The sequence below is a fragment of the Lemur catta genome, chromosome 2 (genome assembly GCF_020740605.2).
Source record: "Lemur catta isolate mLemCat1 chromosome 2, mLemCat1.pri, whole genome shotgun sequence".
Classification (NCBI taxonomy): Eukaryota; Metazoa; Chordata; class Mammalia; order Primates; family Lemuridae; genus Lemur; species Lemur catta.
In genome coordinates this window covers 27,232,025-27,248,010 of record NC_059129.1, presented here as the reverse complement: position 1 = coordinate 27,248,010, position 15,986 = coordinate 27,232,025, and the positions used below count along the sequence as shown (strand labels likewise).

Genomic DNA, 15,986 nt, shown 5'->3' with positions numbered 1-15,986 from the left:
GTGAAGACCCAGTGGAGAGGCTGCCCAGCTGCTGGGGGCGGGTGGGGTGGGGTGGGCGCCTAGACCACCCTGGCTGGGAGCGCGGCTTCTTCCCAGTGTCAGGACCCCACGCAGGTCCCTCAGTGGCATGCAGATGCCAGCTGGGCCTGGGGGTCTACTCTAGAGGGGGTTGTACGGAGTCCCTGCCCCTGACAGCAGGCGCCCCCTGGGCAGAGCCTGCGAGCTGCTCTGCGGGAAACCCACACTCGGGGAACGCTGCACGCGGAGGCCAGGAGAGGCCTGGTGAGGCTTGGGGAGCCATTAAGCAAAGACAACTGTTTTCCCCAGCGTCCCTCAGATATACTTTGGGAAACATTTGTTGCATGATGGGTCGGTGGTGACCCCAGAGTTGAGTCTGTCCTGGAAGCCGTGACGTGAAGACCACTAGGCCCCACATGCCTGCTGTCTCCACAGTCACGCCTCGCCCGGCTGGATGGGGCAGGAGGGTGCCACGCTGGGATGCTTCCGCCACAGCCTGGCTCCTGGTGCGCCGCCCCGCACACTTCTGAAGGGCCGGGCCCTGCTGCCACCACCTGCGGGTACCACCACCTGCTTACCTCGCGTTGGCTAAGTGGCCTCACACATCCTCCAGCACGTTCCTGAGGCAGCAGGCCTGTGTTGTGCAACTGGGCTGTCTGCTCTGATGCTCCTGCAGTCTCAGCAAGGGGAAGGCAAGAGTCCCCTGTGGGGGACTCACTAATACAGAAGTGTCCACTCTAGGGCAGCTTCCTGTGGCGTCCTGCTCCCAAGTAAGCCGAGGGGTAGCTCAGCCGACCTCAGCCTGCCCTTTGCCAGAGCTTTGTTTGGAGTGGTGGGTGGTGAGGTCCGGGCTGGTCCTAACTCAGGAGCGGGAGGGGACAGAGCTCAGTCCCAGGAGCATTCTCTGGGGCTACTACTGCCTAGATTGGCATTGAATCTGCCTGTCCCATGTCCCACAGCAACCCCCAGGCGGCCAGCAGGTGGCCCAGAAAGAGGGCTTAGCAAGGAGCCTCTGGGCTTGGTCCTGTCCCAGCCCTGCCCTGCACTGCCGGGCCCCACTCAGGCTCTGTGGACTGTACCCGCTAACTTTCCAGAGCCATCAAGTCAAGACAAAAGCCTTCTCTCAATGGGTGTGCAGGGGAAAGTGGGTCCCACCACGGCAGGCTTGCTGGGCTCACTGCAGGAGTGGCCCACGGAGCCAACAGCAACTGTGCCCTGCCCTTGACAGGGGTGTGGGGCGGGATTTTCTCTAAGGAAGCTGCACCCCCACTTCAAGTGCTGCCTTGCTCGAGGCAGGGTGGGCCCCTGGACCGGCAGGCACAGGTGCTGCCGGTTGCTTTGCACACCTGATTCCCAGGAGCCTCTGGGTTAAAGTGCCAGAAAATTAAAACTATGGGGCAGAAATTCTTTCCTAGAAGGGGGGCCCTCAGCAGGTGACTGTTAGGAAACACAGCATGTCGGGGTGCTTCCTCGTCAGCGCCACCAGCCCGTGGGAGGACCTGCATGCACCTGGACAGCCTGGGCCCCGGCCCCAGAGCCACGGGGACCTGGGGCTGGAGAATGCCCCAAACAACCAGAACTTCAGTGGTTTTTCTGGACAGCTTCGGGGGTGGCTTAGGGGGACGTTCAAACCAACCCTGTTTAGATGGGCTCTGTTGGCACTCAGCCACCCACATGGGGCTGCCTTTTCCTGTTTCCGGAAAGAGAGGGCCCTGCCTGGGAATCGGCAGGCAGAGGCCCTCACTAACTGTTGGGGACAGTGTGTCTGGTGTGAGCACCCTGACTCTCCATTCTAGAGATGTCCACGTCCCTCACCAGGGCAGCCTGTTAAGGACACCAGCCAGTGACTGGACACAGGAGGTGGCAGGTGGGGTCCAGGAGAAGGGCCCTTGTGCCAAGTTGGGGGTCACCCATGCAGCAGACACGGGAGAAGGACCAGGGGTGCAGCATGTCCCCTGCCTGCAGGGTCCTGCCAAGAACTGAAAGCGCTTTCAACAGCTTTACTGGTTTATTCAGTTCAATCCAGGGCAACTGTTTTAAGAACCCACACACGGGACACGGGGTGTGTTCGCCACACATGATCTGCGTAATGTCATGCATAAACAATCAGCACGAGACAGTAACAGCTGCAGGTGAACTCTGACCCACTCAGGCTGCTGTGGTTTTGTCCTCAACAGACCTTCCTAGAAGACGCTAAAACACATTCTGCCTTCTAAGTTTCTAAAATAGAAACAGTTGCTTCTCGAGACTTGTGTCAGTGCTAAATCAGAGTGCGCTCCACATCGGAAGGGCCTCCGCGTGTCTGGAGCAACGGGACGGCTCTGCTGGAAACTAGGGCAAGCCCACGATGGCTCCAGCGCGGCCGGCGGCACCTCGCCACGGCAGAGGCTATGGTTCTTAGAACGCTCTTCGAAATCAGGCTAAACCTCCAAAAACCAAATTTCTAACCTGCAAGTGGCTTCTGCAGCTCCCGACGACAGCTCCCCCTCCGACTCCCCGCAAGCTCTGGGGTGACCCTGGGGCTTCACCTCCTGACAAGCACGGCCCGTGCCCACAGTCGGGTCTGCCCCACGCGGCAGAACCGGACAGGCCGGAGCTGGGAGAGCACTGTCTAGGTGAAACCAGAGAACGAGAAACTACAAGGCCGTCACTCTGATCAGAGCATTAAAGACGCGTACGTGGCATTGTCTCTACCCACAGGGCACCATCACTGGGCACCTGGTGTGTGGGGACCAGGTGTAACACTAGCCCCTGGCTGGCCCTGGAGGTGTCCTTTCCACAGACCGAGCCTGGCGCTCTGTGGGCTGGGGCACCAGATGGCCCGGGAAGGTGAGCAGCAGGAGAGGGCCCAGCACGGCCCTCTGAAAAGGCTCAGGCCTGCTGTCCCCAGCCTTGCAGAGCCACCACTCAGATGAGCCAGCCCGTCTTGTCCCTGCCAGGACACAAGGCAGCCGTCTTGGAGTGACACTGACATTCTTTACCGAAGCAAACACGTATCAAACCAGAAGAGCCTTTCGGCTCCAGGGAAGTACAGACATGCGCTAGAAGGCAAGCGAGTCACAGACCGATGTCTGCAGGGGCCAAAAAGGTCACACCCTTTGGAAGGCGCAGGGCTCTTGTCTGGCCCCACAGGGCACAATGTCCAGTCTCCCCAAAGATGCCACAACATACAATGGGGCTTCTCGGCACAGCTCCCTGAGGCCCCCGGCGCCTCTGAGCTGTGTATTAAGGTCTCTGTTCTCAACGGTACGTGACACCCCAGAGACCTCATCCGGGCCTTCCGGAATCCCACAGCCCAGATAGCCCAGACCCCGCAGAGATATTACAGTTACAAGAAATGTAATCAGAGCATGATCAAGCCCAATGACTATGAGAACAAAAGACAAAGTGTCCCTCTCCAGGTTACTGCTGGGGACTGGGGTCAACACAGTTTCTAACAGCGGCTCAGGGCGCAGCACGCTCCTACGTCAGCTGCTGCTGTGGCGTGTGCGCACGCATGTCCCAAGAACACAGGGGCAGGTCTCATAGGTACCTTAAGTGAAAATGCCAGACCCGACACCACACAGCTGGGTCAGCGAGTGTACGGGGACCCTGTGCTGGCCGAGAGGCCTGGAGGGCCCAGCAGGTGTGGGGCCTGCAGTTGGTGTCCTAGCAAGGAGGGCCTGCATTTGGCCCCTGGACCCACCACCCACAGGCTAGGCCAGGCCAAGCCAATGGCCTTGTCTAAACAGGAAGCCCCCAGGCTGTCCCCTCCTGCCACCTGGGGCCACGGGCAGCAGCAACCTGGGCAGACTTCCAGACTGCGGGTCCTTTCCCCAACCTGGTGGCTTTGCCGAGTCCATGTGGCCTGGGCTCCAGGCTGGCTGGGAAAAGAGAACCTGAGCCGAGTGCGCCTCGGATACCCCTCAATTAGTCTCCCTCAGTGGACACCTCACGCTGATGCCCACAGACATGCCTCCCTGACCCTGGCCAGGCCTCCCACCCTTGGGATCTCCCCAGGGCCTGGCAACTGATATTAACTGCAGCACCCACCCCACCTGCTGCGCTGTGTGCCCCAAGCTGCTGCCTCCCCCCAAAGCCAGGTACCCACCTCCCTCCAGGGCTAGAGGGAGGAAACACCAAGCTGTCCTCCTGCGCCCAGCTGACTGCCACAGTCCCCGCCTCATCACCATCGGACATGCTGCTCCCCTCTGAACTCACGCCCCTGCCCAGCCGCTCCCTTCCCCGGCCGGCTGCACGTTCCAGGTCCCAGAGAGTCCCTTGGCCACTGGGTACTGCTCACAGCCCTTCCTGAGACAGGGCCTGGGGATGGATCCCCTGGAGCCTCTTCCGCTTGCCCCGACCCAGGAAATCCCAGGGCCCAGGAATCAGCCTTTCTTTGCCCCCTAAGCTCTCAGCAACACAGTGTCTTGGTTAACTACCAGACGTTCCATCTCAGGGAAAATCATCCGGGTTGTTACATTAAGACAGGAGTAGAACTTTGGTCTTGAACCATCTGGCAGTGTCTAAGCAGCCTGGGGAGCGGTTTGCATTGTTGAGTCTCCCCAAAGCAAGCAGTTTTCATTTGGCTGCCAGGCACTGGCCCAGCCACTCACACGACCTGCAGGCTGCGCTCGTGCCCGTCCAGCTGCACCTTGAGCTTGTGCAGCTCCTCGATCTCGCGGTTGTGGCGCTCCGTCTTGTGGCGCACCAGCGAGCGGTAGAAGTGGATGGTGAAGACCACGAAGATGAGGCCCACGGGCACCATGATGATGGTGGACACCAGGGCGGCCTGCCAGCCCGTGTGGCTGCCGGGGCCAGGCGGGCGCCTGGCGTCCACGGGGAGGAACTTGATCCAGCAGAGCAGCACCACCTCGGCCAGGAAGAGCAGGATGCCCAGCACGGTGGAGAAGCCCCAGGCCAGCTCTATGTAGGGGTGCATGCGCTCGTGCGGCGACTCGCTGATGGAGTTGAGGTTGTGGATGTTGCTCACGGCCTCCACGTTGGGCAGGATGCACGTGCTGATGAGCAGGGCAAACAGGTGCACGGCCACCAGCACCGTGGTGCAGGCGCTGAAGGCGATGAGCAGCGGCCGCGGGTACTGGTACTGCGTCTCCAGCTGCACCTCCACCATGGCCACCTGCCAGGAAGAGCGGGGCTGGGCGGGGAGGGCAGGGCAGGCTGCACCCCCACCACGGCCACCTGCCAGGAAGAGCGGGGCTGGGCGGGGAGGGCAGGGCAGGCTGCACCCCCACCACGGCCACCTGCCAGGAAGAGCGGGGCTGGGCGGGGAGGGCAGGGCAGGCTGCACCTCCACCATGGCCACCTGCCAGGAAGAGCGGGGCTGGGCGGGGAGGGCAGGGCAGGCTGCACCCCCACCACGGCCACCTGCCAGGCAGTGTGGAGGGCTGCGGGCACCCACGGACTTACCTACCTGGGGACTCACCCATGTTCTGGGCCCTTGAAGACCAGAGAACCTGTTCTTGATACTTAAATATTTCAAACTTTCCTTTTTCTGTCTAGCTAAAGAAGATCACACTAAGGAAAAATCTAAAGTACAGAAGAAAGTAAGGACGCACAGGTGATCACCCCCAGGTGCCTTCCTAGACCCAGAAGCGGGGACGCCTCTGCGGTGCCAGCTAGCACCCAGGGCACAGGCCCACCGCCCTGGGCGTGGTCTGCGCAGCTTTGCTGATGTCACAGCTAGGCTGAAGCTGGCTTAGCTGCAAAAAAATGGCTGTTTTTCAAAAAATAAAAACTGACCTTTTGAAAGGTAAAAAGGGAGACTCTTAATGGTCCCCGGACTCGGAGCTGCACCCCCGGACGGCCTCGTACAGACCACACGGGGCATCTCGCAGCTGAGGCCAGAAGCTGGGGGAGAGCTGCGTCTCCGAAGGCCAGGAAAGCGGGGTGAGGCGAGGGGAGCAGCCGTGGGAAGGAGCCGGGGCTGGGCCGAGGGAGAGAAATCGGCAGCCGCGGGCAGGGGACACCAGCGGGTGAGGCCTGAAACGGACGCGCCGAGCACCGTGGCCTCTGTGTGTCATCTGGAACCCTGCAGCCGCAGCCCAGTGCCCTCCCTCCAGGGCTGCCAGGGTTTGTTATAAGCATTTTTAAAACTATGTTCCTGTACTACGCTTTGGTGAAATAAAAATTATTTTTAAATGAAAGGAAGAAAAAGCCCCAAAGAGGGAACCGGAAGCCCCAGCTTACCTCTGCGGCAGGCGGTGCCTACAGCCACTGCCGCCTGCTCACCATGCACCCAAGGGGTTTTCACAGCGTGCCCTTCCCGCACTCCCCCTGCAGTCAGACCAAGGCCACACCCAGTGGTGCCCTCCCGGGCCCCCACCTGCCCCCAGCACTGTGGATCCCCTCCCCGCCCCTCACCCCAGGGGAGGGTTTAGTCCAGGCCCAGCAAGGACTGCAGGGGAGCCAAGCACCTTCTCCCGGGCAGCCAAAGAAGCCAGACTAGTCAAAGAAGGGGGCAGGGAGGCAAAAAGAAAAAGACTGGGGAAGGTTTTTCCACCCACAGTGTTTGCCTCCTAGATCAGCCATCTCTGTTTTTAAATATATATAAGAGGATTTCATAACTTTTAGCAACTACTGCCTCTTGGGGAACCTTATCCCTTCACCTCACCTTCAATGATGATGGAATACTAGGTAGATAGAAGAGGATATGGCAGTCCTAGTGGACCAGAGCTGAATAGCAACTCAATAATGCTATGGCTGGGCCACTGTCAAAAATATCTAAAAGACAGTAGTCACAATACAACACTGAGGGGTGGTCTCTTCTCAGTGCCCCTGTGGCTCTGGGTGGGCTCTTACTACCACAAAGAATATGGCCCAACAAAAGAATATCACAAACTACACAGGGTTCCAAGAAGGAACTAAGTAGAATAAAAGGTAGGAGATGCAGTCTACAAAGAGTGGTTGTGTTCTACCTCCAGAGAAGAGGCCCAAAGGCCATTTTCACTGTGTTTACGCAGAGATTTTATGAGGGGCCTCGGATCACTGGTTCTCTGTTAGGGGAAGGCTAAACATGAGGAAATAAGCTAATGGCTAGGCCTAAGTGCTTGCTATCGAACAAAGGAACAGCTTTGCAATTCTAATTAGGGAATACATAATATAAACAAGGGGCCCCGCCTAGCAAACTGCGGTTTTTACTGCTCCGTGTCCCTGCCCCAATTCAGCTGGGATTTCTGATGATCTGCGTCTGTCACTTATTTCCCCCAAGCTGCCCCGAGTCTGAAGAACGATCTGATTGAATAGTGGTAGATTAATCTAATCAATTGAGGGGGCACACGCCGGCTTCCCCGTGCAGCCTTCATATCCACGGCTTCTGAATATGTAGATGCAACCAACCGCATAGCAAAAATACTGGGCGGGGGAAGGACCACTATAAAAAATAATACAAATAAGAAGTCAATACAGTATAACCACTCACACAGCATTTACACTGTATTAGGTGTTCTAAGTAATCTAGAGATGACTTAGAGTGTACAGGAGGCTGTGCGTAGGCTATGTGCAAATGCCACACGTGGACTCAAGCACCTGTGGATTTTGGTACCCCTGGGGGTCCTGGAACCCATCCCTCCAGGATGCCAAGGGATGGCTGCATACTCTGTGATGGCCAGTGCACGTCAGGCTGGGGCAGTCTCCAGGAGGAAACTTCTAGAAGAGAGAGCAAAGGCACTTCTGGAATGTGCCTCCAAACTGCTTAAGGAAGCACTTGCTGGTAGAGAGGAGATACTCATCAATGAGCAGGAAATGACTGATTACAGGAGAATGGGACTGCCCCCAGGCCAGGCCAAGCTGGGTGATCAGATTCCCACCTCTACTATTCTCATTCTAACACCACTGCATACCCCCAAGGGCAGTCATGAAGTCTCAAACTCATCCTCCAGGATTCACATGTCCTGTTTTATAGCTTTATTCACAGGGCTTGTTTTCAAATTTTATTTAGTGATCTTGAAGCCTCAGTCTTGGGGGAGCATTTTGCTGACTCAAAAACTGTAAAGCTGGGCCGGGCATGGTGGCTCACGCCTGTAATCCTTAGCCCTCTGGGAGGCCGAGGTGGGTGGATCGCTCGACGTCAGGAGTTCGAGACCAGCCTGAGCGAGACCCCGTCTCTACTAAAAATAGAAATAAAAATTATCTGGACAACTAAAAATATATAAAGAAAAAATTAGCCGGGCATGGTGGCGCATGCCTGTAGTCCCAGCTACTCAGGAGGCTGAGGCAGAAGGATCCCTTAAGCCCAGGAGTTTGAGGTTGCTGTGAGCTAGGCTGACGCCACGGCACTCACTCTAGCCCGGGCAACAGAGTGAGACTCTGTCTTAAAAAAAAACAAAACTGTAAAGCTGTCAAAAGTTTGCAAAGCCAAATATTTGCAAGGCCAAGGTCTAAAAAAGACAGCTGCAGCCAAGAAAGGATTTCCAAAACCCAGGCCCCACACAGAAAGGAAACCACCTGTGTTAAGTACTTAAGAGTTAATTTTTCAAAGGTGGGGGGTAGCACCAGCCAGAAAAATTTAATGCAATATAATTCTTCTGTCATGTAAAAAACAGCTTCAATTTAATAGTGACATCTAAACTTCTCACACATTCCTTAAAATTAAGATTGAGAAAATAGTCTTTTTTTTTTAATGGGATGAAAACCATGGAACAAAGTCATTCCGCGCCAAAGTTGTACACCCTATAACTATACACTTCGGCAATATGTTAAAAAATAAAACACAAAACCTAAATAAGCCTTGCTTTAAACTACAGACCTAAACACAAAACTAGGTGACCTCTGCCCCGCCTTGTACAAAGCCTCAGCCTGACTATGAAACGTCTCATTTGTCCAAGAGTGGCCCATACCGATGACTGAGCAGGCCCTTGTGGCCACAGTGGCTCGCTATCAGCTTATTATTTTCAATTGTCCTACCAGTTTAACAGCTGAGGCTCTGGGCTATAGAAAACAGTTGTTTTTACATAAAGAAAGAAATGGCTTCCGGCCCAACAAGACATCTGAGCACTCTGTTGCTTCTCACTCCCTCTCCTCAACCTCTGAAACGATTCCCCCAGGGGATGTGGGTTTGGAGTCAACAGGAGATAGGCTTTGCCCCCAGACTGATTTTTGTCCTAGGGGATGACACTTGGGGGATGACTCAGGGAAACTGACAGCTGGGAGCCAGGCCAGAGGTTCTGCTTCGTCACCCCGGAGGCCACATTCAGGGGACAAGTCTGCATCCCTAACTGGGCTAAACTGAGCAAGCCCCAATCTGCGAGTCCCGACTCAAATCTCTCAGATTTCCAAATTCTTGGGTGGTGCCTGAGATGGGGCAGACGTGGGTCCCTCTCCCCAGGAAACCCTGGACACGGAAACACTGAAGCTGTTTTAATTACCCTGCACCAACCTCCTTGCTAAGCAAATACTTTCCATGCACAGAAGGAGGGAACTTTCTGAGGACTCAGGGCCTTGGAATCCCACCCTCCATCCTCCCCGCACAGCCTCCCTCCACCCCACCGCCCAAAGAACAGCCCTCTTGGAGGAGCTGGGACACGGGCAGACACTTCCCAGTGGTCCGTCCTGGCTGCCAGGGGCCCGGAGGGAGCACTCTGCCCCATATGACCGGCTGAGCTCCCCCCACGGGCTGCACTCACCATAGCGAAGCCCGAAAGGAGGGCTGAGGTCCTGCTGGAGGCCTTGAGCTTGGCCCTGCTCAGGTACAGCTTCCTCCAGGACAGGGCCTGCACCGAGTGGTGATTGGAGGTGACCAGTTCCAGGTAGCTGCGGCGGACCCAGTCGCGGTAATCCATGCCCTTGTGGCCAGGCTCGGAGCAGGCAGGAGTGGAGGGGTCCACAGGCACGTTGAGCTCAGCGCTCATGGTTGGAGCCAGGCTAGGGAAGGGAGAGAGACACGCTCAGGCCGCCGAGAAGGTTTCTGTGGCCTTGAAAAGCCAGGCTCAGGCTGGGCTCGGTGGCTCACACCTGTAATCCTAGCACTCAGGGAGGCCGAGGTGGGAGGATCAGTTAAGGTCAGGAGTTCCAAACCAGCCTCAGCAAGAGCAAGACGCTGTCTCTACTAAAAATAGAAATAAAGTAGCCACGCAACTTAGCCAGAAAAATATAGCTGGGCGTGGTAGTGCACACCTGTAGTCCCAGCTACTTGGGAGGCTGAGGCAGGAGGATTGCTTGAGCCCAGGAGTCTGAGGTTGCTGTGAGCTAGGCTGACACCACAGCACTCCAGCCCGGGCAACAGAGCGAGACTGTGTCTCAAAAAAAAAAATAAATAAATAAAGCCAGACTCCAAGCCCATTTAATATTCCCCGGGCCCTGCCGTACAGGCCTCATGTCAGAGACGTAGGGGTTCAAAGCGAGTGTGGGTGTGGGGCCCTGGTCTCCAAAGCAGTCCCCAAACCAAACGTGGGGGCCACCTGCAGGAACGGAAGCTCAGGCGTGCATTCCCGGTGCCGCTGCAGCGAGGTCATCCGTCCGCAAAGCTGGAACCCAGCCTCCTGGTGGCCAGAAAGGCTCCAGTCAGGTGTGGCCAAAAGTCCCTACTGAATCCTGTGACTCGCACTTATCCTCACGGCACAGCAGCTGTGGCGTTTAGAAAGAGCCTGGCACCGAAGGTCAAAACACCTGGCTTTGAGTCGCCTGCGTGATTCTGAGCGTAACAGCTGACCTCGGACCTCACGCCCTCATGTTCAGAACCACTCCCACCTGCGGGACTTTTGAGCAAGATGGCACACCTGGGGACCCAAACCTGCTTTCAACGTCCAGGTGCCAACCATGGAATAAACACTTCCAAGTAGCTGCTAGTTTCTCAAATCTAACTTAAATTTTAATCAGTACAGATTACCTTCAAAAAATACTGGGTTTATAAGACTAAAGTAAAACCACATCCAGGCTGCAGTGGAACCATTCCACAAAATGAAAACTAAATCCACCAACTGACACGGTACATTTTAAGGAGAAACAGACGCTGGAGACGCCCGGACTCGTACCTGGTAGACCTCTGGTTTGATAGTAACAAGGACTGGATATCAGAAAGACTAATCTGTCAAGATCTGTGAATTTAAACCCAAATCTCCACTAATCCAAACAGGGGATTGGCAGTCTCATGTGGCCCAAGGGGCTGGCCTGGCAGCAACACGCCGGGATCCAGCGCTAATTAATCTGCAGGGCACACTCCAAGGGCACAGGCACCTTGCGGCGTACTTGGCATCAGAAAGTAACTTCTCTGTTCAGACCCCCACAGGCTCCATGGAGAGCCTACTTTAGCTACTGCAAACAGATCAGCGTTTCTAGGGCCCAGGGAGTGCGTGGATGGGTGGGACCGGGGGTGTTTACAAGGGTCAGCAGCTGAGGAAATGCCCCAGACTTCGTCCATCCATGCCAGCCTCCAGCAGGGCTTAACAAGAAGGTGCTGGAGGTGGGGAAAGGTGTCTCTTGCGGTGCCAGGCTGCAGGGCCACAGCTTCCACTGCCCGACAGTATTCCCGGGAACAGTTCTGTACTCTCTTATCTCTGCCAGGGGATGCCAATTACCAGGTCATTTGTAGGAATGCCAGCTCGGGTGCTCGGTCCCATCTCAGCCAGCAGCACTGCGTTCAAGCACTTCCATCCCCGGAACGTCCCTTCCCTTGGGGAGAATTCAGAGAAGTGCTGCTCATTAAACCAATCCGTTGGTTAGCTCCACATAACTGAAAATGTCACAATTTGGAAATGCATTTTCGCCTCTCCCCCCGCCTCCCCCATATAGGACGGAATTGAGCCTGCAGGTCTGAGGAAGACGGTACACAGAGTTAGGGGTCAGACGGTGAGGGGCTGACCTCTGCTACCCCTCAAGCATCTCTCCTTCCTCCCTCCTGCATCCCACGGACGCTTCCTGCACTTGGTTTGAAGGCAGCAAAGGTGAAAGAGGCAAGAATCTCACTGCCCAGTGCGGGAGCAGGATAAGGGGGCGACTCTCTTCCAAAGAGCTCAGTGCCACAGTGGATAGCTAGGGCGGCAGGGGAAAGGTCCCCCGCAGGCAACACCAGGGGGCAGGCAACACCAGGGAGGGTATGAGGACATAGCAGGTAGTGAAGGCAGTCTTGGCCAAGAGGGACCCCCCCCCTCAAAGACAAGGTGCTGCCCCCATGGAAGGGTCCTGAGAGGCAGGAAGACAAGCTCCAGGCACATTTGGGATGGCTCCGATCCTCCAGGGGACAGGGCGGGAAGGCTGGCTGCCTGAGGGGGGGTGCAGGGAGATGTGTGTGGAAGACACTTGGGGCTTAGGGCCAGTGGGCCCTGCAGCACGACTCTGCTGGCTTCTCTCCAGCGGCGTCCAGCTGTAGGGGGGCATGGAAGGAGCTGGTGATGCAACAGTCTGGGAACTGCTGGGTCAGTCTTGTTTGGGACCACAGCTCAACCCAGGGAATGTTCGGCAGGCTGGGAGGCAGGGGAGGGCCTGGTGGCCTCCAAAGGGACAAGGGTGAAGAAGAGGGATGTCCGGGGGCCATCAGTGAACGTAGGCCAGGCTCAAGTCTGAGAGTGGAGACGGAGCACTCAGACAATGAGGTCTGAGGGTGGCCTCCAGGGAGCGGCCAGGGCAGTGCTGGCTCTGCAGATGTCCCCAGAGTGGGCGGGGCTGGGAAGGAAGGGCTGGTTGTCTGCCTGGAGCTGGGTCTTGAGACAGGCCTGCAGGTCCTGAAGGTAAAGAAGCCGCCGCCTCCAGAGAGCGCATGCAGGGCAGGACGTGTTCAAATCCATCCTTTAGCTCCCAGCGGCCGACCTTGTGCCAGGCCTCACGGCCCAAGGGGAGGGGCAGAGTCTGGTCCCCACACCCTGGAGCTCAGGCAGCAGGTGGGGTGGGGCCAGAAGGAGCCCTGCATTTCTGCCAGGTGGCACAGGCTCCAAAGGATGCGCTCCTGGGTGAAGCTTGTGGGTTTGTTTCGTTGTTTTTATAACGAGCAGTCAGAGAAAAGAGTTCTTGTAGGATAGCGGTGACCGTCTCTCTAAAGATGAGTGATTCTCCCCGGCAGGTCTGTTAGAAATATTCCCAGTGGGGAGGTTTTGGAGTTGGCCTGTCTTGACTTCCTCTAAACATCTGGGGCACGGGCAATGGCGAGTGTCTGTCACACAGGCGCGCGGGGCGGGGGCCTCCCGGAGGTGACCACCTGCATCCCTGTCCCTTCCCCTGGGAAGCCCCAGCGGCTGCAGGACCCGCACTCGGCTGGGCCCCTGCCCTCCGAATCCTCTCGGCGCCGCACCCCGCCCGGGATCCCGCGGGCTGGGGACACCTGGCGGCCCCGCAACCCCGCGGCGGTCCTCTCTTCCTTCCGCTCCATCCCGAGCCTGCCCAGGAGGAAGCCGCGTCCCTCCCCTGGCGAGGGTCCCCGGTCCAATTCCGGCCCCCCCAGCTGCCCCCCGCCAACCCCCGCGGCCAAGGGAGGGGAAGGCGCGGGACGGCCGCGGAGCACTCACCGGAGCTGCCTTGCCCGCCCCGCCCGGCGCCGGCTCCCAGCTCGCGGCAGGCGGCGGTGGCGCGGCCGTGCGGCCCCGTGGCCGGGCCTGGGCGCCGAGCGCGGCCCCCTCCCTCCTTCCGCCGGTCGCCCGGAGTCCCCCCTCCCCCCGGCCCCGCCTCCGCCGGCCGCCGCAGCCGCTGCCATGGCAACGGCGCGCCGCCGTCACGTGACCGGCCCGCGGGGGTGCTGAGGCCACGTCACCCTCCGGGCCGGGAGGGGCGGAGCTCGAGGGGCCTCCTCGGGGAGAGCGGGGGGAGGGGGTCCCCGCCCTGCGGCCCCGCACCCGCCGGGACCACCCCAGGGCAGCGCGCGGGGGAGTGCGGGGCGCCGGGGGGACTGCGAGCCGCGCGCACCCCCCTGCCCCGGCCCGGGGTCACCGGGAGTGGCCTCACGGTGGCGACGGGGCGCGCGGGAGGACTGGGCCCGGCCCCCGCGACAGACCAGGAGCTGGGCTTCCTCTGCCCCTGGGTCTGAGCGCAGAATGGGAGCCGGGGTTGGCGGGGTGAGCCTCGAGGGCCGCCTGGCACCGGCGAGTGGCCGCGTGGAGGGCTGGGGCGTGGGCACAGGGCGGGCAGGCGAGGTGGGCAGGGTGGGGGACGGGTGGAAGGGGAGGCTCCGTCTGGCCGCCCGCGTCTGCCCAGGCGCACGATGGCACCAGGCAGGGCTGGCTGGGGGTCGCCCGGACCGCACCGGCCCAGCGACAGCAGCGGGGACCCAAGCCTGGCGCAGCGCGCTCGTTCTCCTGGCTGTTGGCAGATGGCCCTGAAGGGTTTGTGCCCAGCCCCTTGTGTTTGCTACTGCAGATAAACTCTGCGGTTTTACCACCGGGATGTTCAAACAGTAAAGTTCTTATCAGGAAGTGCACGAGTGATTCACCGAAGGCGAGACGGGTTCCTATCAGCCTTCGGTGCCACACGGCCCCCTGGTATCCTTCCTGCGAGCCTGGTAGGCTGCTGCGTGCCCTACATAGGATTTTTCCATCTGTCACACCAGCATTGGACCGTGACACATTTATCCAATCGCAAGAAAAATTCCACTCGTGTCAACCAATCCAAGTTTTCTGACATTTGGAAGAGTAGATGTTGCAGATGTCAGGCTAAATCCATTTACACTTCAAGCTGCACTGTTTTTTGAGCCGAGGCTGGAGTGCAGTGGCACTATCACACCTAACTGCAACCTCAAACTCGGGGCCTCAAATGATCCTCCCGCCTCAGCCTCCCAAAATGCTGGGATTACAGGTGTGAGCCACCGTAGTGGCCATTGCTGGGAGCTGGAATGATACTTTTTAATCCAGGAGGGCATTTAGAAACTAATAAACCAGGTTTCCCCCTCCTGGTTACTGATGTAACAGACAGGGTAGGCCCTAACAAGGGCATAAGAAAATCCCAGGTTGACTCCTGCCCCTCCCACCTTACCCCTATATATGGTTATGGGAAAGATACTGTTTGCATTTCAGGGGCAAAGTTCCCCAAATGCAGTCATACCGTGGCTTTCAAATGTGGAGCTCTTGGTAAAAGGAAATGGAAAACAGGAAGAAAACACTTTGCAAACTGCAGCAGTTGCATCATAGATGAACATCCTCTCGGCAAGGGAGGCCTTGGCTTGTTGAATGCTCACTCTTGCAGCCTGACTTAGCTCATCCTTGAGAAAGCTTCCCATGCCAGCGTGCCTCCGCCCCCAGGCACGTTTATCCAGCTTGCAGCGACAGAAGCAAAATGCAAGTCATAATTACCAGTGCTTTTCAGAGCTAGTTTCCTAACCAAACACGGAGAATGGCTTTTCCCTAAATGTTTTTTCCCTAAAAGACTGAGGAGGGTGACAGCACCATGTTGAAAGATCTTACAATTACAAAACTAATATTAATAGTAGGAGGGGCCCCCTCAGGTGCACAGGTAGTGGAGTGGGAGTTACACAGAGGGGAAGGAGGTTCAGGTCAAGGTGCACAAGTGCCAGCCACCCAGCCACCCAGCCCGGTTGTCCGGGCTGCAGTCTGGGCAATTTCCCTAATTGGCTGACCTGGGCAAGTCACTTCCTATCCTACGGCCTCAGCTACCCCACATTTGCAAAAGACCGGTTCTTAGTGGCACACGTGGAGGGTCAGCCACCTTCTAGTCCTGCCTGTGGATGCACATCCCCTCTGTTAGTGGACCGTGGTCCTTGCTTTCCTCTGGACCCCAGGTCTTACCACTGAGGATGGCCTCCCAGTTAGTGTGGCTTGTGTCCCCTGACGTGTTAGTTCTAGCCCCTTGGCCACTCACTCCTATGACCTAGCGCCTGTCCTCACCCAATGTCCACCTTCTGACCTTTGTCACTCCAGTCCCCACTACTCCCCCTCCCCCTCCCTCTTCCTCTGAGCCTGATGCCCCCCAGCCACCCTGCTGCCACTGTCTCACCTTCTTTAACCTCCTGTCACCACCTTTCTCCACTTCATGGCCAGCCTTCTCGAGACAGCTTCATTTGGCCATTTCCTCCTCAGCCCGCTGCAGTCTAGATG

The 15,986-nt window shown here is 57.7% G+C and overlaps 1 protein-coding gene across 10 annotated transcripts; it reads right to left on the bottom strand.

The window, feature by feature from the left end:
- Positions 1–4,422: 4,422 nt before the first annotated feature.
- Positions 4,423–15,986, bottom strand: ORAI2 (ORAI calcium release-activated calcium modulator 2). 10 transcript variants are annotated; one of them, XM_045543060.1, is made up of 5 exons: positions 13,452–13,587; positions 11,532–11,625; positions 10,416–10,496; positions 9,642–9,879; positions 4,423–5,137 (listed from the first exon to the last, which is right to left on the bottom strand). In XM_045543060.1, exons 4-5 carry the CDS (start codon positions 9,864–9,866, stop codon positions 4,610–4,612), a joined length of 753 nt encoding a protein of 250 aa, XP_045399016.1. In that variant the 5' UTR covers positions 9,867–9,879; positions 10,416–10,496; positions 11,532–11,625; positions 13,452–13,587; the 3' UTR covers positions 4,423–4,609. The 10 variants fall into 10 exon arrangements, with proteins under 10 accessions (XP_045399016.1, XP_045399020.1, XP_045399014.1 ...); XM_045543064.1 differs by lacking the exons at positions 10,416–10,496; positions 11,532–11,625; positions 13,452–13,587 and adding exons at positions 5,200–5,261; positions 5,386–7,390; positions 7,615–7,665 and having other exon boundaries at positions 9,642–9,728; XM_045543058.1 differs by lacking the exons at positions 10,416–10,496; positions 13,452–13,587 and adding an exon at positions 15,886–15,986.